This window comes from Heterodontus francisci, chromosome 6 (genome assembly GCF_036365525.1).
Source record: "Heterodontus francisci isolate sHetFra1 chromosome 6, sHetFra1.hap1, whole genome shotgun sequence".
In the NCBI taxonomy this organism is placed as follows: domain Eukaryota; kingdom Metazoa; phylum Chordata; class Chondrichthyes; order Heterodontiformes; family Heterodontidae; genus Heterodontus; species Heterodontus francisci.
Window position 1 is genome coordinate 69,797,491 of NC_090376.1, and position 26,520 is coordinate 69,824,010.

At 44.1% G+C, this 26,520-nt stretch overlaps 1 protein-coding gene across 7 annotated transcripts in view; it reads right to left on the reverse strand.

Annotated features, from left to right (window-relative positions):
- The window catches only part of LOC137371375 (neuronal PAS domain-containing protein 2-like), a 183,095-nt gene that overhangs the window by 78,129 nt on the left and 78,446 nt on the right, over positions 1-26,520 (reverse strand). For all 7 annotated transcript variants that reach the window (XM_068033871.1, XM_068033872.1, XM_068033870.1 and 4 more), the window contains 6 exons: positions 22,344-22,397; positions 11,326-11,474; positions 7,619-7,710; positions 6,247-6,336; positions 4,047-4,167; positions 1,531-1,644 (listed from right to left, as the gene is read on the reverse strand). In XM_068033871.1, coding sequence (XP_067889972.1) covers positions 1,531-1,644; positions 4,047-4,167; positions 6,247-6,336; positions 7,619-7,710; positions 11,326-11,474; positions 22,344-22,397 — 620 coding nt within the window. The remainder of the gene's footprint in view (positions 1-1,530; positions 1,645-4,046; positions 4,168-6,246; positions 6,337-7,618; positions 7,711-11,325; positions 11,475-22,343; positions 22,398-26,520) is intronic.

Here is a 26,520-nt window from a genome sequence, read left to right on the forward strand (position 1 = left end):
CCAGCACTTTCTGTTTTTATTTCTGTATAAAACACTGGTTAGGCCATGGCTGGTGTACTGTGTACAGTCTGGTGACTGCACTCTAGGAAAGATGTGATTGCACTAGAGAGGGTACAGAGGAGATTCACAAGGACTGGACTGGAGAATTTTAGTTATGAGGAAAGATTAGTTAGGTTAGGGTCATTTTCTTTGAAAAAGAGGAAGCTGAAGGGAGACCTAATTGAAGTGTATACAATTATGAGGGGTCTAGATAGAGTGGATAGGAAGGCCCTATTTCCCTTGGTTGAGAGGTCTATAACCAGGGGGCATAGATTTAGGGTAAGAGGTAGCTGGTTTACAGGGGATTAGAGGGGAAATTTTTCACCCAGAGGGTGGTGGGGATCTGGAACTCACTGCTTGAAAGGGTGAGAGAGGCAGAAACCCTCAACATTTAGAAGGTACTTGGATATGCACTTGAAGTGCCATAACCTAGAAAGCTATGGTGCAAGAGCTGGAAAATAGGTGAGGCTGGATGGCTACTTGTCAGCTGGTGTGGACACAATGAGCTGAATGGCCTCCTTCCGTGCTGTAAATTTCTATGATTCTATGATTCTTTCCATAAATCGTGAATTGATACATTTTGGGATGAAGAACAAGCAGAAGCAATATAAAATAAAGGATACAATTTTAAAGGGCAGTGCAGGAGCAGAGGGACCTGGGTGTATATGTGCACAAATCATTGAAGGTGGTAGGGCAAGCTGAGAAAGTAGTTCATAAGGCATATGTCATCCTGGGCTTTATAAATTGAGGAACTGCACCTCACCTTTCGATTAGGCACTTCACAGCCTTACAGACTCAACACTAAGTTCAACAACATCAAATCATAATCTGTCTACAATTTTTCAGACAGCAGTTGGTGATGACTCTGCTATTCCCATTTTCACCTTCTCCAGACCCATCTTTTGTTTCTTTACTTGTCCCAATACCATCTCCTTTGATCTTGCACCATCATCTGTTTTGTCATTGAATCTCTCTGTTTTTCCCCTGATCAAAGATCTTTCTATTTGTTCTTCCACCTTTCCCTGCCTCTGTACTTGCTTAAAACCTGTTACATCTCTAACTTTTTCCAGTTCTAATAAAAGGCCCATCGACTTGGAACACTGGGCTCGATTTTAACTCTGTGTAAGTGCATGGGTTTTGAGTGAGTTAACGTTGGGCCATTAACTCTGTTCCTCTCTCCACAGATGCTGCCTCACCTGATTATTTCCAGCATTTTCTGTTTTTATTTCAGATGTCCAGCATCCGCAGTATTTTGTTTTTTGTGTTAAATTTAATGACGTTCATTCTGATAATTCCTAGAATAGGGCATTCGTGAAAGAAATTATTGACTTTGTGTTTTAATTCATGTAAACTAATCCTTTCTTCTTCAGCTCTACCTTTTAAACCATTTACTTTTCTACTTTCTGTGTTCTTATGCAAAGCACAGTGTGTATTTTGCAAAATAATCTTTAAGTCTCACATAATAGATCATCATTAAATGCCAACACTCACCACCATCATAAGACTGTAAATTTCCCACAAATTTTAAATATTCATAGGTAGGAGGTTCCTTTGGGTCCAATGTCCCTCGCAGCAGATGACAAGAAAACTCAAAGTAGTTCTCAGCTTTAAATAAAAAAGTTACATTGTTGCTTAAATCAAAGTTACATAATTGCACATTCTTTCTTTCTACTTAAGTATATATATATATATACATACACACCTAGGCCTGAAATTATTGTAGGGGAGCCAGGACACAATATGGGCAGCTCAACCATGGGAGGCTGCAATTTATGACAGAACCTGGATTCCCCAGGTTTCCAACCATGTGTCATGCAGCCTAAATTATAGTTGGAGAAGAGTAGAAAGTCGAGTCTTTTGACCACCTTTCCTAAACCCATTCACAGCTTAGAAGCCATGTCTAGGGGAGATCCCAAGCTATCAAAAGAACTCTGTCCTTAGAATAAAGGCATTTCCTCCAGGGAAATGGGGCAACATTTTTTTTTTAGTGAACTTTGGCTTTTGTCACCACTCATCAGAGTGGCACGCTGACTTTGCAATTTTCCAGCCAGTCTCCTCTAACTATTTAAATAATCCCTTCCTCATGATTTGAGTCAGGGTCCATGTCCTTGACTGCAGTCATCTTGGAGTCGCATATTTGGTGGTACCGTACAGTTGCTGTCCTGCCAAGGTAAGTTGAGGTCATCTGGGGATGTACCACACCAAGGCAAACTTGTATTTCAGGAAACAGATTTAAGAGACAGAACACCAGAAGTCATTCATGGTTCATTGAAAAGCCAGTTTTAGTGCAACATTGGAAAACCCTGAAATATGGGTGCACGATGTTTGCAAACTTTTACTGGAAAAGAGGAATATTTGAAAAATAGAGTGAGAGTAAAACAAATTGCAAATCTGTAATCAAGAAAGTACTTCAATCATTGCAATAAATAATTGGTACAGCAGCATTCCTGTTAACCTAGATGATGTGCTCGGGTTTCTGGAGTGGGACTCGAACTCACAAACCCTGACTCAGTGACAATGATGCTACTATTGGGTCATGATTGACACTTAGAAGAATGGCAGCCAGCAGATCTCACAGCTTGAAAGCCAATGGGTGGTTAAGAAAAAAAACTTGGCCACTTATCTGGTTTGTCCCTCTTCACCTTGCTGCCTGTCCCCTTCAAACAGCTGTCACCTGAGGAGGGTCCAGAAGTGAGGGCCACTGCCAGCTTCTCGGGGTGTCACTATAGACAGGCAACCCTGGGTATACAAGCACAATAAATTGAGCCTGGAGGGCCAGGAATGCCCCATCCTGTCTCCTTATCATTATAGGTGTAGACTCAAGTTCATTTCTTGGTGGAAGCACTTTAAATCCGAGGAGGGGGAGAATGACTGTAATGAGCTTCCGCCTCCCGTTTCCTCTCTCCAACACCTGGGAAATAAGTATTCCCCAGGCACTAGAGAGAGGAATATCAGTGCCTAAGATCTTCAGTTTCTCCTCCTATGCCCTTAGTTAGGCACCTTCAATGCTCCCAGGGCTCCAGAACATAGGTTACCCCCGTTCATCATTTGTGTGTTATCTATTGATGTCATAATTGACAAGCACAGGGGTTAGTTTCCACATATATACCTGTGACTCTCAGTTCTACCTCTTTGAGATCACCATCAACTCCAAGCCTATTGCTAATCTATTCTGTAAAAAGTTGAAAATTTCCTTCAGCTTAATGTCAACAAAACTGAAACCATTATCTTTGGCTCCTGACAGCAGCAGTATGACTCTGTCTCCAATTTCATCAACCCACCCCTGCAGGCACTTTGCTATCAGCTCAATCTGAATTGGTGATATCCTTGCTTGACCCTGAGCTGAGAATTTTACTCCTCATCCAGTTATTGCAAGACATTTTCTTTCATGCCTGAAATACTGCATACTTACATTTCTCTTTCTCCTCCACTGCTACTGAAATCTTACTAGATATCTTCATACCATAAAGAGGCTATTCTCACTTCCGGCCTTCATAAACTTCAGCTGATCTAGAATGGTGCAGTCCTCCACTGAAAAATCCTGCATACCCTAATCATTGGCAAAGTGCACAAGATACATGCGCCACAATAAATAGATTTCCATATCTTCATCTTCAAATCTCTTCACAATCTTCCTCATGCTATTTCAGTGACATTCTTCAGCAAATGTCACATCCTACACTCTTCAGTTCTCTGTCTCTGCATTATTGTTCATTCTGTTTCTTCCACTCCACTATCAAAGGACAATCTTTTAGGTTACTCCGAGACCACTGCTTTCTGGAATCCCCTCCCAAAACCACTTCACCTTTGTGCTTCAAAAGCCACCCAGATATCCATCTTTGCAACAGTGCCTTTACTCTTCCTCTCAACTTCCTTCTTTATCTTGCTGCATTTGTCTTCAGCTGGATGTTTAATTTAGGGAGTGCTGTACAAATCTAAGTCATTGTTGAAGCAATTAACCACTAAAATAATGTGTTACATAATCTTTTATGTTCAAAGAAACTCACAGTTTAAATAGTCTGGCAAAACAGAGTCTGTCACTAATGTATGAGAGGACAGCAGTTTAAATATTTCTCCATGCTCCTGTTCTGGAAGGAAGTTTAATAAATTCTGATCGATAACATCAGACTAGAAGAAAGAGAAGAAAAGACACAGTCAGTTTTGGTATCATAATAGTACTGGTTGAAAAATCACCCTTAAAACACTATTATGGTAACTTGAGGTCCTTGTTTATGGAATATGCATAAAATGTCCATGTTTTGAAATACTAAGTTGAATCCAGGAACAGTGGAATTTGAAATATTTTATGACTGTGTATAATTTTATACTTTATTTGTCAAGAACTTAAATACAATGCTATAAAGGAAAAATAGAGAACCTTTGAAAAACTCAGTAATCAAAGCCTAATGCATACTTTGTAAAAGTTATACATTGGTTTGATAGAGTAAATGGTGAGATCACATTTACACATTTTACAGTTGCCTTCAGATCAAGATATTAAGATATCCTTGTGAGAGACTGAAAAATCGTATATGGGCACAAGTGTTGGAGGGGGTTGGAATACAAAGAAAGCCATGCCTCAGTTGTATTTAGCTTGGGTCAGAACCCATCTGGAGTGCTGTGTTCAGTTTCAGGCACTGCACTTCAGGAAGGGTACATTGGTCTTGGAGGGGCTCTAGCATAGATTTAACAGTATCAGGGGCTAGAGGGTTAAGCTATGAGGACCAGATGCATAAACTTCACTTGCATTGAGGGGTGATCTGATCGAGGTGTTTAAAATGTTAAAAGGATTTGATAGGGTAGATGCAGAAAAAACTATTTCTTCTGGTAGGGAATCAAGAATGAGGGCGCATAATATTAAAATTAGAGCTAGGACATTTAGGTGTGAAATTCGGAAGCACTTGTTCACACAAATGGTAATAAAAATCTGGAATTCTCTCCCCCAAAAGGCTGTGGGTGCTAGAATAATTTGAGCTTTCAATACGGAGATTGATAGATTTGTGCTAAGTAAGGGTATCAAATGATATGGAGCAAAGGTGTGTAAATTGAGTTGCAGATCAGCCATGATCTAACTGAATGATGGAGCAGGCTTGAGCAGCTGAATGGCCGACTCCTGTTCCTTATGTTAATGTGTTCTTATATATGGAATCTGGGAAGTAAAACAATTGTTACTTCTATTAAAAGCAAAATACTGCGGATGCTGGAAATCTGAAATAAAAACAAGAAATGCTGGAAATACTCAGCAGGTCTGGCAGCATCTGTGGAGAGAGAAGCAGAGTTAACGTTTCAGGTCAGTGACCCTTCTTCAGAACTGGCAAATATTAGAAATGTAAAAGGTTATAAACAAGTAAAGTGGGGGTGGGGCAAGATTGTTAGTTCTATGTTCAATTTCAAGACCAGCACACAAACTTGAACTTAGTTTTCAAAAGCAAACTGAAATTTCTGTCCCAAATCCTTTTAGAAAGACACACTGTGAATTTGTTACGAACGCTCTGAATTTGTTTTATTTTATAACACTGAGCAATAATGATATTGTTAAATGCTAGTGGCACAGTGGCGCAGTGGTTAGCACCGCAGCCTCACAGCTCCAGTGACCTGGGTTCAATTCTGGGTACTGCCTGTGTGGAGTTTGCAAGTTCTCCCTGTGTCTGCGTGGGTTTTCTCCGGGTGCTCCGGTTTCCTCCCACATGCCAAAGACTTGCAGGTTGATAGGTAAATTGGCCATTATAAATTGCCCCTAGTATAGGTAGGTGGTAGGGAAATATAGGGACAGGTGGGGATGTGGTAGGAATATGGAATTAGTGTAGGATTAGTATAAAATGGGTGGTTGATGGTCGGCACAGACTCGGTGGGCCGAAGGGCCTGTTTCAGTGCTGTATCTCTAAACTAAATGATTGGAAATACAAGCATGTTCTGAAACCTGCTAAGGTGTTCTTGACAAACTGAACTACTCTTAGTTTGGTCAGACTGGGCTATTAAAACACACATTGCTCTATATTTCTGCATTTGAAATCTAATATCAGATAAAAATTAGATAGTCTCAGTTTCTTTTCCAGTAAATTGTTAATCTGGTGTATTTTAAAGATGGAACTCCAAAACTGTTAAGCATTTTTTCAGTTTTGAATCAGTGGCAGTGTCTCTTTCAGCAGTAACAAACTTAGTTGTGTTTAAGACAAAATGTTAACTTTTTAATATTATTTTACTCACAGGTAAATGTCCAAGTAGAGGTGTGATGCTATCAGAAACATAAATGATATTTCCATCTGTTGTTAGAGCTATGATGAAGCCATCTAATGCCTGAAGAGAGTGGAACAAAGACACTAGCAGTCAGTGTTTTCCAACTAAACCAATTGTGTAGAAATTAAGGGCCTGATTTTCCTGGCCCTGTGGAGACAGAGTTGGAGGTGGGGTGGGGGCTGGGAAAATAGGGGGGAGCCGCGTTATATGGCTCCCCGGCACATTCCCACCGCTGGGGAGCGTCCCAGGGTGGGCAGGGAACTGGATCGGCTGCCCGTTCCACAGAGATGGTCAGCCAATTATGGTGATTAAGGCCCCAATTAGAGACAATTTTGCCCCGGCGCTTTTTTTTACCAACGTCGCCATGGCAACCTGTTGTGTGCAGAGGCTACCAGCACAATCGAGGCTGCCTCCCATCGGAGCCAGAGACTCGATGCCCCAAAGATGGGGCGCGGGCAGGAAAGGCCACACCTGCAGCCCAAACGATTCCTCTGGAGGTGTTTCCCTTCAGCCCTCACCACTTTTGAATTTCATGAATGCCTCCACGGGCACCTCCATGTTGAGGCACCTTCACAGTCCCCGATCTGCCTCAGCAGCGCCTGCCTCTCCCAGTTGGGGCTGCTGAGGCTCCAGAACTGCCGGCTCTCTGATTGCGCCTGCAGCACTGAAAGCCTGCTGACAACGAACATGAAGGCGGCTAATCAGGAAACCGCCTCCGGGAAGAATATATCAGAGGGCATGCTGCCAGCAAGTACGGGCCCAGGACCCCATTTGGCCTCGACGTTGGAGTCTCGAAGCCTGTGAGAAAATCCAGCTCATAGTTTGAGAACTAGAGTGATAGTTCGGAATTTACAAAATGTGAAGAAATTGCTTATTAGACAACACTTTTCGAAAAAAAATACATATTCAATTCAATGATATTCAACTTATAATTTATATTATGTATTGTTGCATGATTTGACATGTCATAAACTGATTGCTTTACTCCAAATCAAATGCACAATTCTTGACAGATTATTTGTTATGGTGGCATGTCACATTGCAGTACAAACATGTACCAACCCACTGAGTGCTGGGATATTGTAGTTATTCTGTAAATGCAGCTTGAATCGAGTATCAGGCCTGACCTGACACCAGAAAGAAGCAGATGGGGATTGCTCGGAAACAGTTCTGGTCTTGACACCTGACTTACACTTTACATCCATGCAAAGCTGAGAAGGTTTCACCCCAATGATAAATTTGTAGTTAAATGCACCTTTAAATAATTCAATCAAAAGTTAGATTAAAACACATGAAGCAAGTCAACGGGATGCTATTCTCAAAGTACATTTTCATTAGTCACCTCTAACATCAGTTGTGTAAATTCCTCATTGCTCAGAAATGAAGGCTTCCAATTATGCTGGATAATATTTGTCTCCTTCTGTGCTGAAGTTTCTAAAAAACAATTTGGTCAGCTTTAGTATTTTACTGTAACAGTTACATGCAGCGTGCTCAAGTTTTAACTAAAATTCAAAGTTGCCACCTAAATTATTCATACTTGCATTAATAAAAATCATAGTAATCCTTTAAAAGAGTTAACTAACCTGCTCAATTTAGATGCAGAAACACTTTGTGAATATTTAAAAATCATTGTAAAAGCAGCGTGATTATATTTATGGATTGGAGTTTCCACTTTGGGCGCAATTGGCAATTCTGGCGTACATTGCGCTGGTTTTAGAAAGATATTGTCCCCCGAATTTTTGCTCAAACTTATTTACATATCAGCAAATGCAAAATCTGCCATGAACCAGTGTAAGTGGGCAGTGCCTTAAAAAGTACTTTTTTTCAGAAAACTTTAAAAAATATTCCCTGATATATTTAAGAGTGGTAACTTGGTGCACTTTAATTAGTGCAGTTGAAAATGGGTTTATCACAAAAAAATTAAGCATTTAAAATCACAGTGTCAATCCACCACCTGTGGGTAACCTGATTTTACATTATGAAAAATGATCTGTAAAAAACAAAAATAACTATTTTCAAGTTAGATTGGGGTACAGTACAGTAAGTTTCTTAGCAAATTTTTAAAAATGCATTCAAAACCATTTAAAACGCATCTATTAATGTCCGTGAGCCTGGAGGTCTGCAAACAGGCTCAATTAGCAGAAACCCCCAATGGTGATTAATTCATCCTGGGGCGTGGCCACTTTTGTGAGCAGGTCCTACTTCAAGCATGACGTTTTTAAGACGAGCACAAAAGATCACAGAAACTCGATTTGCGCAGAACACAATTAAAATTCCGGTATCTTTTGCACCAGCTATGCCAATATTGGGAGAATTGCGCCAAAGAAAAGCGCAATCGAGCAGAAACCCCAGGCCAATATTTTCCTCTCATAGTCATAAAGTCGTAGAGTTTTACAGCATAGAAACAGGCCCTTCGGTCCATCATGTCTGTGCTGGCCATCAAGCACCTAACTATTCTAATCCCATTTTCCAGCACTTGGCCCGTAGCATTGTATGCTATTGCATTTCAAGTGCTCATCTAAATACTTCTTAAATGTTATGAGGGTTCCTGCCTCGACCACCTCTTCAGGCAGTGCGTTCCAGATTCCAACCACACTCTGCGTAAAAAAAATTTTCCTCAAATCCCCTCTAAACCTCCTGCCCCTTACCTTAAATCTATGCTCCCTGATTATTGACCCCTCCGCTAAGGGAAAAAGTTTCTTCCAATCTTAACCTATCAATGCCCCTCATACTTTTGTATACCTCAATCAGGTCCCCCCTCAGCCTTCTCTGCTCTAAGGAAAACAACCCTCGTCTTTTCAGTCTGTCTTCATAGCTGAAATAGTCCAGCCCAGGCAACATCCTCTGCACCCTCTCCAGTGCAATCACATCCTTCCTATAGTGTGGTGCCCAGAACTGTACACGGTACTCCAGCTGTGGCCTAACTAGCGTTTTATACAGCTCCATCATACCTCCCTGCTCTTATATTCTGTGCCTCGGCTGATCAAGGCAAGTATCCCATATGCCTTCCTAACCACCTTATCTGCCTGTGCTGCTGCCTTCAGTGATCTATGGACAAGTACACCAAGGTCCCTCTGACCCTCTGTACTTCCTAGGGTCCTACCGTCCACTGTATATTCTCTTGCCTTGTTAGTCCACCCAAAATGCATCACCTCACACTTCTCAGGATTAAATTCCATTTGCCACTGCTCCGCCCAACTTACCAGCCCATCTATATCGTCCTGTAATCTAAGGCTCACTATTTACGACACCACCAATTTTCGTGTCATCTGCGAACTTACTGATCACACCTCCTATATTCACGTCTAAAGCATTAATGTTCACTACAAATAGCAAGGGTCCCAGCACCAATCCCTGCGGTACACCACTGGTCACAGGCTTCCAGTCGCAAAAACAACCCTCGACCATCATCCGCTACCTCCTGCCACTAAGCCAATTTTGGATCCAATTTGTCAAATTGCCCTGGATCCCCTCGGCTCTTACCTTCTTACCGATCTCCCATGCAGGACCTTATCAAAAGCCTTACTGAAGTCCATGTAGAGTACATCAACTGCTTTACCCTCATCTACACATCTAGTCACCGCCTCGAAAAATTCAATCAAGTTTTGTTAGACATGATCTCCCCCTGACAAAGCCATGCTGACTATCCTTGATTAATCCCTGCCTCTCCAAGTGGAGATTAATCCTGTCCCTCAGAATCTTTTCCAATAGTTTCCCTACCACTGATGTTAGACTCACCGGCCTGTAATTACCTGGTTTATCCCTGCTACCCTTCTTGAATAATGGTACCACATTCGCTGTCCTCCAATCCTCTGGTACCTCTCTTGTGGCCAGAGAGGATTTGAAAATTTGTGTCAGAGCCCCTGCTATCTCCTCCCTTGCCTCACATAACAGCCTGGGATACTTCTCATCTGGGCCTGGGGATTTATCCACTTTTAAGCCCACTAAAACAGCTAATACTTCCTCCCTTTCAATGCTAATATGTTCAAGTATATACAATCCCCCTCCTTGATCTCTACACCTACATTGTCCTACTCCATAGTGAACACAGATGAAAAGTAATCATTTAAAACCTCACCTATGTCCTCCAGTTCCACACACAGATTGCCACTTTGGTCCCTAATGGGCCCTACTCTTTCCCTGGTTATCCTCTTGCCCTTAATATACTTAAAAAACACCTTGGGATTTTCCTTTATCTTGCCCGCCAGTGTTTTTTCATGTCTCCTCTTCGCTTTCCTAATTACTTTTTTAAGTACCCCCCTACACTTTCTATACTCCTCTAGGGCCTCCGCTGTTTTCAACGCTCTGAATCTGCCGTAAGCCTCCTTTTTTTTTCTTATCCAATCCTCTATAACTCTTGACATCCAGGGTTCCCTGGACTTGTTGGTCCTACCCTTCACTTTAACGGGAACATGTTGGCTCTCCTTCGATTCCACTTATAACAATATATTCTTTCCTTTTGCTTTAGCCTTTTCTCAATGGGCTATAAGATTCCCTGCTTCAAAGAACTTTCTACAAAACCTTTGCTAATGCCACTTTCCTAGGAGATGCACAACGATGACACAGGACTGAAATAAGATGTTCGGTCCCTGTAGGGTTTCATTTTACTCAGAACCTTCATCTTCTGGGATGGCCAAGATTGGCAACAGTTGGTGTGAGGATCTGTAGGTATAAACCTGCATCCTACTGCTTTACAACACACTGCAGCTCCAACATACTTGTATCATTAGATCACTGTCATTTTATTTAGTCATGCTGTGTCCAACCAAAATATAATCTACAGTAGTATGCTGATTTCTCTTCTCTCTTTCTTAATGATGGATGATGAAGTAAATTATAGGCACACCAACTATTGTGTTGTAGAGATCAGTTAATTCAGTTCAAAACAGGAATTGAACCTGGTTCTCTTCTAGCCTACATGACTCTATCATGCACATGGTACTTTTAACCACTTTGCCAAGAGAAGATGGGAAGATAGATGACTTCAAAATGTTTTAAAAGGTGTTAAATATGAACCTTAGCTTTTGGGTTAGATCAGTTTTATCTTACCATTGTGTCTTTGTAAAAAGTCGATAGTCTTCTGCAACACTGTAGATTTGTCCAGCTTACGGATACTGCCCGGAAGCATGACACTGAGTTCTTTGATGAGGACATTGAACTGATCACGTCTCTTTTTCTCAGATTTATTACGTGATGCCCTAAATTAAAATATAATAAAATACAACCTGACATCAAACAGGGCACAAGTTATATGAATAAAATGATACAGATGTGAGCAGGCCCGTTGTCTACTCTCAGAAGTCTTTTAAAACTTTGATATCACCCTTGACTGTAGGATATTTGCTTCTAGTGTCTGATAGAAAGTCAATCAAATAGCTTTTGCCAATTAGACTAGAGCTCAGCTTCGAACCCAATCACAAGGCAGGAACTGTATATTCTTGAGCCTCATATACCATCAGTAAAAACAATCATTCATGCAGGTAGTCGTGTTCCCATACACCTGCTGCCATTGTACTTCTAAGTGGTAGAGGTTGCGAGTTTGGAAGGTGTAGCCGAAGGAGGCTTGGCGAGTTTCTGCAGTGCATCTTGTATACAGTAAACACTGCTGAAACTGTACTCAGGTAGTGGGGGGAGTGAATGTTGAAGGTGGTGGATGGGGGTGCTGATCAAGTGGGCTGCTTTGTCCTAGATGGTGTGGAGCTTTTTGAATGTTGTTGGAGCTGCACTCATGCCTTGTAGATGGTGGACAGGCTGTGGGGAGTCATGAGGTGAGTGACTTTCTATAGAATTCCCAGCCTCTGGCCTGTTCTTGTAGCCACAGTATTTATATGGCTGGTTCAGTTAAGTTTCTGGTCAATAGTAACCTCCATTGATGTTGACGGTGGGGGATTCAGTGATGGTAATACCATTGAATGTCAAGGGGAGATGGTTATATTCTCTATTGTTGGAGATGATCATTGCCTGGCACTTATGTGGCACGAATGTTACTTGCCACTTATCAGCCCAAGCCTGCGGGCATGGACTGCTTCGGTATCTGAGGAGTCGTGAATGGTATTGAAAATTGTGCAATCATCAGTGAACATCCTCACTTCTGACCTTATGATGGAGGGAAGGTGATTGATTAAGCAGCTGGGGATGGTTGGGCCTAGGACACTACCCTGAGGAACTCCTGCAGCGATGTCCTGGGGCTGAGATGATAGGCCTCCAATTACCACAACCATCTTCCTTTGTGCTCAGTATGATTCCAACCAGTGGAGAGTTTTCCCCCGATTCCCACTGACTTCAATTTGGCTGGGGCTCCTTGATGCCACACTCAGTCAACTGCTGCCTTGATGTCAAGGGCAGTCACTTTCACCTCAGTCTTGAATTCAGCTCTTTAGTTCATGGCTGGACCAAGGCTGTAATGAGGTTTGGAGCCAAGTGGCCTTGGTGAACCTAAACTGAGCATCGGCGAGCAGGTTGCTGCTGTGTAAGTAATGTGTGACAGCACTGTCGACAACACCTTCCATCACTTTGCTGATGATCGAGAGTAGACTGATGGGGAGGTAATTGGCCGGATTGGATTTGTCCTGCTTTTTGTGGTGAGTTAGTTAGAAAAGGAATGCTAATGCAGTCACTGGTAATGGAGCCAGGCAGCAGCATTGGCTGTCGCAGGCATGGTAGCATATTGGTGAATGGGTCATTCCATCTCAGGTGACTCCTGCACTGCTGATGCTGAGTGGCTGCATGCAGGTGGCATGCATCTGGCACCATCATGGACAGTCAGGCGGCCAGCAGCATAGGTAAAGTGAGTGTCGTTGTTGAGCATCTGTGTGCATCAGATACTGGAAACATAGAAACATAGAAAATAGGAGCAGGGGTAGGCCATTCGGCCCTTCGGGCCTGCTCCGCCATGCAAAAAAGATCATGGCTGATCATCCAATTCAGTCCCCTGTTCCTGCTTTTTCCCCATTTCCCTTGATCCCTTTGGCATTAAGAAATATATTCATATCCTTCTTGAATATATTTAATGATTTGGCCTCCACTGCCTTCTGTAATAGAGAATTCCACAGGTTCACCACCCTCTGTGTGAAGAAAGTTCTCCTTATCTCAGTTCTAAATGGCCTACCCAGTATCCTGAGACTGTGACCCCTGGTTCTGGACTCCCCAGCCTTCGGGAACATCCTCCCTGCATCTAGCCTGTCTAGTCCTGTTAGAATTTTATAGGTTTCTATGAGATCCCTCTCATTCTTCTAAATTCTAGTGAATATAGGCCTAGTCGACCCAATCACTCCTCATACGTCAATCCTGCCACACCAGAAATCAGCCTAGTAAATCTTTTTTGCACTCCCTCCATGGCAAGAACATCCTTCCTCGAGTAAGGAGACCAAAACTGCACACAATACTCCAGATGTGGTCTCACCAAAGCCCTGCATAACTGTAGGAAGACATCCTTGCTCCTGTACTCAAATCCTCTTGCAATGAAGGCCAACATACCATTCACCTTCCTAATTGCTTGCTGCACCTGAATGCTTGCTTTCAGCGACTGGTGTACAAGGACACCCAGGTCTCGTTGCATCTCCCCCCTTCCCAATCTATCATCATTCAGATAATAATCTGCCTTTCTGTTTTTACAACCAAAGTGGATAACCTCACATTTATCCATGTTTTACGGCATCTGCTATGCATTTGCCCAGTCACCCAACTTGTCCAAATCACTTTGCAGCCTGCTATCACATCTATTATAATAGACTCTAGCATTTTCCCCACTACTGGTGTAAGGCTCACTGGTCTGTAGTTCCCTGTTTTTTTTATCCCTCCTTTTTTTAAATCGTGGGGCTCCATTTGCCACCCTCCAATTTGTAGGAACTGCTCCAGAGTCTATAGAATTTTGGAAGATGACCACCAATGCATCCACTATTTCCAAGGCCACTTCCTTTAGTACTCTGGGATGTAGATTATCATGCCCTGGGGATTTGTCAGCCTTTAACCCCATTAACTTTCCTAGCACTATTTTTTTACTAATACTGATTTCCTTTAATTCCTCCCTCTCATTAGACTCTTGGTTCCCTAACATTTCTGGGAAGTTATTTGTGTCCTCCTTTGTGAAGACAGAACCAAAGTATGTGTTTAATTGTTCTGCCATTTCTTTTTCCCCATTATAATTTCCCCTGTTTCTGACTGTAAGGGACCTACATTTATCTTCACTAATCTTTTTCTCTTCACATATTTATAGAAGCTTTTACAGTCAGTTTTTATGTTCCCCGCAAGTTTACTCTCATACTCTATTTCCCCCCGCTTAATCAACCTCTTTGTCCTCCTTTGCTGAATTCTAAACTGCTCCCAATCCTCAGACATGCTGCCTTTTCTGGCAATTTTTAAATGCCTCCTCGTTGGATCTAATACTATCCCTAATTTATTTTATAAGCCACAGTTGAGCCACCTTTCCAGTTTTATTTTTGCGCCAGACAGGAATGAATAATTGTTGTAATTCATGTACACGTTCTTTAAATATTATTCATTGCCTATCCACCATCAACCCTTTTAGTAATGTTCCCCAATCTACCATGGCCAACTCGTGCCTCATACCTTCATGGTTTCCCTTATTTAGATTCAGGACCCTAGTTTTGGATTCAACTACTTCACTCTCCATCTTAATGAAGAATTCTATCATGTTATGGTCGCTCCTCCCCAAGGGACCCCGCACAATAAAATTGTTAATTAATTCTTTCTCATTGCACAATACCCAGTCTAGGATAGCCTGTTCTGTAGTCGGTTCCTCAATGTATTGGTCTAAAAAACCATCACGTACACACTCCAGGAAATCCTCCTCCACAGTATTATTACTAATTTGGTTTGACCAATCTATATGTACATTAAAATCACCCATGATTACAGTTGTACCCTTATTGCATGTGTCTCTAATTTCCTGTTTAATACCATCTACCATCCCTTAAATCTCCACTACTGTTTGGGGGCCTATTGACAACCCCCAGCAACATTTTCTGCCCCTTGGTGTTTCTTAGCTCCACCCATATAGATTCCACATCATGATTTTCCAAGCCAATATCCTTCCTCACTATTGCGTTGATTTCCTCCTTTACTAACAACGCTACCCCTCCTCTTTTCCCTTTTTACCTGTCCTTCCTAAATACTGAATACCCTTGGATATTCAGTTTCCATCCTTGGTCACCTTGCGCCATGTCTCCGTAATCGCTACCAAATCATAACCGTTTATATCTATTTGCGCTGTTAATTCATCTACCTTATTGCGAATGCTCCATGCATTAAGACACAATGCCTTTAGGCTTGTCTTTTTAACATTGTTAGTCATCTTAGCTTTATTTTGCACTGCGGCCCCATTTGTTTCTCGCCCTTGTTTTCTCTGCCTTCCACTTTTGCTTCTTACCTTTCTGTCTTTCATTTCTATCCTTGTTTCCCTCTCCTCTGTCTCCCTGCTCAGATTCCCATCCCCCTGCCATTCTAGGTTAAACCCTCCCCGACAGCACTCGCAAACACCCCCCCGAGGAAATTGGTCCCAGTCCTGCCCAGATGCAACCCATCCAGCTTGTAGTGGTCCCACCTTCCCCAGAACCGGTCCCAATGTCCCAGGAATATGAATCCCTCCCCCCACACCATTTCTCCAGCCACGTATTCATCTGATATATCCAGCTATTTCTGCTCTCGCTAGCATGTGGTACTGGTAGTAATACTGAGATAACTATCTTTGAGGTCCTACTTTTTAATTTTCGTCCTAACTCCCTGTATTCAGCTTGTAGGACAGCATCCCTTTTTTTCCTATGTCATTGGTACTGATATGTACCACGACAACTGGCTGCTTGCCCTCCCCCCTCAGAATGCCCTGCAGCCGCTCAGAGACATCCTTGCCCCTTGCACCAGGGAGGTAACATACCATCCTGGAGTCTGTTTTGCGGCCGCAGAAACGCCTGGCTGTTCCCTTTACGATTGAATCCCCTATCACTATAGCCCTGCCACTCTTCTTCCTACCCTCCTGTGCAGCAGAGCCACCCATGGTACCATGAACTTGGCTCTAGCTGCTTTCCCCTGAGCCATCTCCCCCAACAATATCCAAAGTGGTATATCTGTTAGAGAGGGGGATGGCCACAGGGGACTCCAGCACTATCTGCCTTCCTCTACACTGCCTAGTGGTCACCCATTCCCTTTCTGTCTTTGCAGTTTTTGCCTGCAGTGTGACCACCTCGCTAAACATACTATCCACGATGATCTCAGCATCGCGGATGCTCCACAGTGAATCCACCCGCAGCTCCAGCTCCGTCATGCAGGTAGCCAGTAGCTGCAGATGGATACACTTCCTGCACACATGGTCGTCAGGAACACTGGAAGCGTCCCTGATTTCCCACATTGCGCAGGAGCAGTATATCATGGGTGCGAGCTCTCCTGCCATGACTTACCTTTAAATTACTTAGTTACTCCCTTTCATTAAAAAATACTAATTATGCTAGGGGTCTTGTTCCCCTCCCAAACACTACCCACTACAATCTAAAGTCCTTAATAAATTACACTAATTTAAAAAAACATTAGTAGTACTAACCTTATCACTTATATGATAGGGTTTTGAGGTTTTCTAAAAAAAAAAGAACTTTCCCCTTATTGTTTAAAGCTATTTACAGGTACTAACAGCTGTTACTTACCCAACCAATCACCTTGCAGTTTTTCTGTGATGTCACTGTTGACTTTTTTTCCTGTTTTCAAAACTCTGGCGTGCCTTGACTGCTCTCCGTTCCGCTCCCAGAAGGTAAGTGTCTAGGCCGTGATCCTCGGGCTCCTCTCTCAGCGTTCTCTCCTCAGGTCTGCTACTCTCCGCTCCGCTCCCAGAAGGGAGCTACAGCGTGAGGTGAAGGAACATCTAGCAGAGCTTTCAGAGGCAAGGTGCCCTCTGGAACAGGCGATGGAGGAATCTATCCAGGCCATGAATGCCATCATGTCTCTGGTGTGTGTGTCCTTAGCTTCCTCCATCAAGAGATTGGCCACCCTCATGGAGAGCCACATGCAGAAAACCACCCAGTGGATGCTGGAGATGTGCAGGGACCTGCATGCCATCGCCAACTCCAGCAGCTTCGTGCAGCAATGGCTTGAGGGGTGGGGTGGTGATGGTGGGGACGAGGTGCCTTGAGTCACTGCCAGGTCCTTGCATTCCTCAGGTGAGCAGGGAGGTACAGGTGTGCCCTGCAAGGGCAGAGGAGTGACTACCTGAAGCAGCTGGGGGGCCTCTCGGGCAAACCTGGTGGACACAACGGCCCCTTGGCTTCTCTGTCAATGACATCAATGCCTCATTTGGCTGCAATGACAGAAGAGGCTCCCTCCAGGCGTTAGACAGCCAGAGGACAATGGCCAAAGTCATCTCATGCCACAGGACAGCAAGGTCACCCACCTGCCTCCAGCTCAGCCGAAAGTTCCGCCATTAAATATCTGATGTTACAAGGCTTGAGTTTTCCTTGCATTTCTTGGGGCCGCTTGGTCTTCAGGAGCACCCTGGCTCCGTCAAAGATGTGATAGATGGTACCACACCGCGTGAGGTCGAGACACTCCCCATGCTGCAGTGATCTGTCTAACTTGGACCAGGTAAATGGTAAGGTCAATGAAGGAGGCAGCAACAGGGCCGAAAGGTGCCGCACCAGGACTGAAGAGTGCTGAAGCTTTATTGCATTGCACACATCTGCAATAGGGATCATGTGAACCGTGCCTGTATGACTGCATCCTGAGCATCCCTTGCGGGTATCCCATGGCACCTTGTTTGTTGTCCCTGGGGCTCGGCAGCATCCTGACTCTGCTTACCATCTTCCTCCATTTCCTCATCATCGGAGGAGGCATTGTGCGCTGTGATATCCTCATTGTTCAATTGCTCTCCCCTTTGAAGCGCCAGAGTGTGCAGGGCACAGCAAACTACAGTGATACGCAAGACTCTTACGGGGACATACTGAATGGCTCCACCAGATCTGTCTATGCATCTGTACCACATCTTCAGAAGCCCTATGGCCTGCTCAATGGCCACACGAATTGTTCTGCAGCAGATGTTGTAACTCTCCTCTGTAACAGTGCTAACAGTGTTCACAGGCGTCTTCAATGGGTAATCCTCATCACCCAGTATCCATCCTTGAAGGTGCACGGAGGGTCTGAAAAGCTCTGGCAACTGGGGCTGCCTTTATGTAGGCATCTTGGCTGCTTCCTGGGAACTATGCACACATTTAGAGGAAGTGCCTGTTGTGATCGTAGACCAGTTGTACATTGAGTGAGTGGAAGACCTTCCTGCTGATGAAGGCTGCTGGCTGGTTAGTGGGTGCCTTGATGGCCACATGCATGCAGTCAATGACTCCCTGCACCTGGGGGAATCCAGCGATAACTTCGAACTCTATATCCCTCTCCACCTGACTGTCTATGTAGTATGGAAGTGCACCTACTGGCTGGCCCTCTTGAAGATGGCTTTGGTGACTATCTTGATGCAGCGATGAGCCACAGACTGGGGGATCCCACACATATCTCCGGTAGATTCCTGGAATGTTCCTGAGGCGTAGAAATTTAGCCCCACGGTGACCTTCAGCGCCACTGACATTGGGTAGCCACCACTTCCCATAGGACTCAGCTTGTCCTCCAGCATGGCACACAGCTCTGAGACCACCTCCCTGGACAGGCAGAGTTTTCAGCGATACTGCTGCTCTGACATCTTGAGCGAGCTGAGCCGTGGTCTGGTGGGTAACCTCATGTCTACATAGGAGGTTGGTTGCCTCCCCCTCTGTGCCCTTCTCCTCTTTCCCCCCTTTCTCACCCCGAGGCTGCCCCACTGCTCTTGGCTGTAGCTCTATCCCTCTCTGATGCTGTTCCTCATTGGAAGAGCCATAACCTGAGTGAATGAGGCCCTTTGCATGTAGACTCACTCAATCTCCAGGGCCTCCTTCCACCTCTTCTACCTTTTCTTCCACCTGCACAAGTGCTAGCGTCAATATGCCACTCTGCAACTCTGGCACCTTTTCCCCTACTCCCCACTGTCTATGCCAATGCACACGCTGTTCCACCCTCCATGCCAAAGCTTGCCAGTACTCATGATGGCTGCAGTTTGCAGCCATAACTGACACCTTCTGCTTGCTCACAGCTTCCTTATACCTGGCAAAGCTCTGAAGCCCCTTGGTTTATGTGCAGGTCTGGAAAAATCCAAAACCCTCATAAAATTTAAGTTAATTGCCTTTTAAACAAGCTCAATTACCTGCCTACTGCATGCAGGTGCAAAGTCCTCCTGCCATTCCAGCTGCCCATCTCAATGTCCGGATCTGACGTGAAGACCTCGGGCTTCTGTCCCAACACAATATTCCGACCCCTCCCACCTCCCAGCCTGCTTCCAATGGGAAATGGGGAATGAATTTACCTTTCAACATCTGCTTCTACAGGAAAATATGAGCTATTCTAAACATTTATATAGGCTTTACCTACTCTCCCTGCACACCCCGTGTTTGTACAAGGTTACATGTGTGGCTGAAAAAATCATTATATCTGCAGAGCCTGATATTCAAAGTATATTGTACATTCTTAGGAACAGCTCACCTCCTGTATCTGATCAGTATGCCCTGATGGTGCATGAACAAACAATTATTTATGGCACAACTGATCATATTTTAATTATTGGGCAGCACAACAGAGAGAAGATTTCAATGAGGGCAGATGTCTCACTAATTTGACTCAGGTGATTGATGGGCCACATAATATTTTGGAGGTTCTAATATGCAAACTGACAAGTTAGCCATTTCTCATACCCTGCATGCTTTGACAAAACTTGTTCAATAAATGTTGGATATTTCTGCACTTTCTTATAAGGAATATCATTGCTATGGAAGGGTTTCATTTGCAGGAAAAGTGAATGTTAAACTTCACTTCTGGCATTCATACACACATTCTCAATACAGAGGTGCAGCTGTACCAGGCCTTGTGTTCCTGACATAACCATGGAGGTGGAGCTTAAAATCAAGCATTATATTGTGATATTGGGCTGGATTTTAAAGCCCACCACCAATGTCAACGGCGAGCTCAAAAAATGCGAGTTGCACACCAAAGAGCCGCCGCGATCTCACACACGATGGCTCATTTAAATAGCCGGGGCAACCCGCCCCCCAATCCCAAGGAGGGAATGGGCTGTCTGTCCCTGGCAATGGCGTCAGTTGCCTGTGCGCAGGCACTGGCGCCATTTTTAAAGGGCAGCCAGCCCTGCTGGTCAATTTGAATTTTTAAAGATACACCCCCCCTAAAATTTATTAAATGCATTTCTAATGCCCCTTTCCCACCCCCCCAATAACAATTACATTAACTATTTGCCCTTTCCCACACCAAAACATTTACCTTTTAAATCTGACCTTCCCCCCCCAAGACTGCACAAAGTTTAAAGTTCACCCCTTCCCACCATATCCTCCACCCATTAGGTTTATTTGACTCCATTCCCACCCCCCCACCCTCACAGTGAAAATACTAACTCTTCCCCCCTCCTCACCAGTGTCACGCCAGCTTTCACCGGACAGGGAATTGAAGATGTGGGAGTGCCGGCCGCCCGGCCCAGAAGATTGAGCTAAGTTCATTTAAATTTATGCGTGCCATTAATTTAAATATTGAATTAGGTCCCATCGCCCAGCGGCGGGGGTCTGCCACAGAGCCTCGCTGCCGCCGGGAGGATCGGGACGGACCCTCCCAGTGTCGGCCTCTGTGGCGGACCACTGCCGGCCCCATCTTTCAGCATCCCCCCTGTCACAGAGCCTGACATCGAGGGCTTGGTAAAATCCAGGCCATTGTCCTTCCCAAAGTATTGTTGAATCTTCCTGGACTTTGGCAAGAAGTAAGACACTCTAATCAAGTCCACTTGACTAGCAAAAATTAGATTTTCTTGGCAACCTATCAAGCAGAGTTACAACATTTAATCACTAGGCAGATATGTACTTTGTGGAATACTTTATTTGACAACAATAACATGTAGGGTGGACGGTTACCGAGGACTCACTGGATTACTGGCTATCTTTATGATCTGCTGCTTTCCCGAGTGAGCATCAACAAGTGAAGGAGCTGAAATAATGTGCACTGAAGAGAACGTCTTATCTGATGAGAAATTGATATATTTATATAGTAGAAATAGGTAGGGAACAAAGAATCATAAAAATGTTAGCGCTAAAGGAGGCCATTTGGCTCATTGTTACTGTGTTGCTGCTGGCTTCACATCTGAGCTATGTACTCTAATTAGATTTCCCTGATCTTTCACTGTACCCTGTAATAACACAATATCAGTCATCTCTTACAAGGAATTTGTCTTTAATGGCTTGGTATGTTCAATGCTAAAGATAACAGACATATGTGTCAGCCATGGCTCATTATGCAGCACTCTCGCATTTGGATTAGAATGTTGTAGGTTCAAGTCCTACTCCAGAGACTAGAGCACAAAAATCTAGGCTGGTACTCCAGTGTAGTACAGGGAGAGTACTGCACCGTCAGAGGTGACATCTTTCAGAGAGGATATTAAACCAAAGCCCCGTCTGCCTTTCAGGTGGACATAAAAGGTCCCATCCCATGGTACTATTTTGAAAAAGAGCATGGGCGTTATCCCTCGTGTCCCAATCAATATTTATCCCTCAATCAACATCAATAAAATGGTTTATCTTGTCATTATCAAAATACTGTTTGTGGGAGCTTGCTGTGTGCAAATTGACTGCAGTGTTTCCTACATTACAACAGTGTCTACACTTCAAAAGTACTCCAGTGGCTGTAAAGTGTGTTGAGACATCCTGAGGTCATAAAAGAAGCTATATAAATGCAGGTCATTAGTTTCTTTTACTATTGATTCCTCAGTACATGTTTTCCTTGGAATGACTGCATTAAATAAGAAATGCTCATGGTCCTGTCATGACCCTCAATTGGTCACCCATTCTAATAGATTTTCTAAAATAACTTCACATGGCCACAAAAGTCAGGAAAAAAGAAAACCATGCACACAAAACATGTTACAATTCAAATTTGAAACAAAGCAGGTCGAAATGTAATGTTTATTTTCATTGTATTCTGTTAAAGGCCACACAAACTCTCACCTCTTTGCCTTGTCCTTGTCATCTTCATCCATTAGTTCTTCTACAAAATGGTCTCTATAAATTAAAAAAAAGTCTTCATTATAGTTTTCTATTAATGCAAAACCACATCATGAAATTTTTACTCAAAACTATTTTTTTAACAGTTTGTTGCCATTCTAGTTCATTAACTGCTTTCCAAAAAAGCTACAATAATTCTGCCATGTTGTCTACCAAAGAAAATTTTGTTGCCTCCTAAATTGGATAGCCAAGAAAAACGGGCACAGGGATCGCAATTCACGATTATCCCGTGCCCGTTCACTGCAATGCAGGCGGCACACCAACTTCATGCTGCCTGCCCATCCAAATGAAATCAGTGCTAGCAGTAACCTCACTGCTGATTGTCTGGACAAGTCAGCAGAATCATGAGTAGCTAGCACCACTTAAAGCTAGCCTACACTGTTTGAAGGGAAGGTGCATTGTCGCTTGAGTAAACGCTGGCAGTCATGCAGGAAATGAATCTGACCTGGAAAACATTGAAGAACGGCACAACATGGAAGGGAACAGGCTCCTAGGTTTCTGTTTGCTGTGCTCGAGGCCTTGATGGAGGAGGTGGAAAGGACATGTCCTGTAACTGCAGGGGGCTAGGAGGCCCTCCAGACACATGGTCAAAAGGCAGTAGGAACAGAGAGTCATGGAGTTCAACACCGTGGGTTAAGCATTGAGGACCTGGATGCAATGCCCTAAGAAGTTCAATAACCTCACATGAGTGATCAAAGGCCGTGAATGCATCTTCAAATGTCATAAACTTCAATTGCACTAGTAGCCTCAGAGTCTGCTCAATGCACCACACTCTCATTGCTAATCTACCAACAGTCTCTGTCAATCAGGGCTTATACTTAGATTAATATGCTCCACCACATCCCCACAGGCTTAGGACTGCTTCAAGCCTCACACCCACATCTCACAGCTTGCATGTATTGTCAGCTATTCAACCATGACAGCCACATCACCTAAACCCATTGCAGCATACTTCCCTCTTTCTTGCAGGAAAAGATGGAAACTACTGGAAGCAGCAGGAGCTAACTGGGGCAGTGGGGGGGAGGGGGGGGGGGGGGGTGCAGGCGTGCCTGCATGTCCTAACATGAAGGAGACGGTGCTGGCCATTATTGGGATGCCCATTGCTGAGTTGGGCATTGAAGATAAGGAAATAGTCATACCTAATCCTGCTTCTTACATCCCACTTCCCCCTCACCCCACACTCTCTTCTGATTTACAGGCTGCAGATGGTGTATGCGTGCACCTCTTACTTACCCCCTCCCATTACCACACCTTACCCATGTACCTTCCTCCTTTCAGATACCCAAGAAGTACAACCTAGCAATGTGGTGGAGCAATGGAGGAACTGCAAGAACACAGTGATGATGAAAACACACCATCACACTCATAGCCACCAGCTCAGACACAGACATTGTATACAATTTAGAGGCTATCATGGAGGCAGAATCTGCACATGGTGAGACTGTGGGCATGAGTGGCCTGCAGCCAGGGCAGGGGCAAAAGTTTGCTCGCTGAAGGATGAGGTTGTACATGAGTTCTGCTGCAGAGGACTCAGATGAGAATTTCGATGGGGCACCGTACAGAAGAAGGTTTATGTGTATCCTGTGGTGGAGATAGGTTCAATCGAGGCTTTCAAAAAGGAATTAGACTGTTATCTAACAAGGAAGAATGTGCAGGGTTATGGGGAGAAGGCGGAGGAATGGCATTAGGTGAACTGCTCATTCAGAGAGCTGGTGCGGACACGATGGGCTGAATGGCCTCCTTCTGCACCATAACAATTCTGTGTGATTCTGTGTGAACAATGAAAGACTAGGTGCCTTGGCAGGCCTGCCAGAAAGCCTGCAGTCAATGTCAAGGAGCATGGAGGAATCTGACACTAACTCAGCACAGGGCTTTGTGCAGAGCTTGGAGCCTATTCCTTCCAGCATGGAAGTGGTGACCAACTCCATTCGCACACTTGTGGATCCAATCATGATGCAGCATCTGATGGTCGATGCCACAGCTTCCACTGCAGCACAAGCAGCAGCCACCCAACGTCTGAGGGCTGCAGTGTCAGACTACTGCCATGCAAGCTCATACTACTACCATCAAGGCTGTGGATTAGTGTGCAAAGGGACTTGCAGGGTGTTACAGCAATCCAGAAATCTGTCCTTCAGCAGATTGCTAGGATTGCTGAGGCACCTCCCCAGGGTAGTGGCTCTATGGGGCACGAACCTGTAGTCTTCTCTCAGGAAAACAGCAGCCGTCCTCCCACCACTGCCATTCCACCAACCCCTTCCCATTGCCTGTTAGCCAGACAGCCCAGACTGCAGCTGCCCATGCCGAGATAGTGCAGTTCACAGTTGGGCCTTCTAGGCCCACAGCTGCTCGAGGTCATCCTCCAAGGCTATCTGCTGTCTCCTCCACTGAAAGTCAGCAGCCTTCCACCAGCCATGCTGCATCTACTGGGGCATCACTGTGCAGGAGTGTTGAGCTCCAAAATGACACTTCTGGCATCAAATCAGTGTTGCACGCAGATTGAGGTCATGATCTTCTTGCTCTACTTACTTCCAGGGCTGTTCACTGCGCGCATGCACACTAACACCCTCACAAATATACTGTCCAGCACGATTTGCCCCAGAAGTGTGTGCGTACCCAATGTATACCATTTTGGATCTCTAAGGGCACAAAAATGGTCACTAATGAGCCCAATTTCAAACTTTTAGTATTTTTTACTCTTATCCTCTTTGAAGGAATTATTTTAATTTTTAAAAAATTCAGTATTTTAGGGAAGATCACCTTCAAATTAATCGGTCTTACCACTGGTGGTATGCCAAAAATCAGATACAATGATAGTTACTGATTGCATTTGTTTGATATTATGTGCTCCACAGAAAACCACGACTGCAAGCGCTGGAATGCACAGTCCTCTCAGCTAGGTCACATCTGGTAGCCTTGGCAGGCTATCAGAAGGATTGTTTTGCTCTCCATTAAATTTAAACCAAAAGGGATAAATATTCTGGAGTTTTGTTCAATTATCTTTGGGGCAGAGCATAAATTATACAAATTAAGCAAACATTTCATAGTCGCTTAAATAGAATCCATTATGTGCAAATTATTTATGGTCTGTGACAGGAGTAGACTTAATGTATTGAATAGCCTTTCCTCATTCCATGCTTTCTCATGATCTTAAATAGGCAATAACCCTGCAGACTGCAGTTGGATTGCTACATTCACTACCACCACATTAAGACATCTTGGGTCCGATCTTCCTCCTTTCCTTGCCCCAGTTTAAATTTGGTGATGGGCCAGTTGAGTTGACAGGTTTAGCTAATTAGCAGTTGTTGGGTGAGTGGCAGGCAGGACTACTGCCTTGAAATTGGGCATGCTGCAAATCAGTGGAAGGAATTATGTGCTTCTGCAGGTCTTAAGACTGCAGCAATGCAAATGTCAATTGTTTTATTGGCCTGCATCCCAACAGTGCATACCTGCTGCACTGAAGAATTTTACAAAAATTCTTATCCGAGTTTGGAAGAGGCTGTTGGATACTGTTTTACAGATCCTCCAATCGAATGGGCCAAGTACATGGTGGATTTCAGCTTGATTACACCCAATAGAATTCCTGGAAAATAATGCAGGAGACATTATGGTGTCACTCTTGCATCATACGAATGCTATTTCAATGATTTTGTCTCTGTCAGGTGGGAAATCTGTGGCCCCACCTGGTTAACTCCAGGAAATGTGTATCAAGAGCAAGCAGAGTGGAGTCCCAGTGATAGAGATCTCCTCCCCCAAATGCCCTGGGAACTGGAGTATTAGGCAGAGGAAAATCAGCTATTTTGCATCTATATTCATGGAACTCAAAACTGGGCAGTCATTAATTATTGTGGACCATCAGAAGCAGCACAAATATATTCAATCTGTAACCTCATGTCCCGGCATATCCTTCACTCTACAATTACCATCAAGCCAAGGGATCGACCCTGGTTCAATGAAGACTGCAGAAGGGCATGCCAGGAGTAGCTCCAGGCATACCTAAAAATGAGGTGTCAACCTGGTGAAGCTACAACATAGGATTATGTGCATGCCAAACAGCAGAAGCAGCATGCAATATACAGAGCTAAGCTCTGATCAGATCAGATCAGATCTAAGCTCTGCAGTT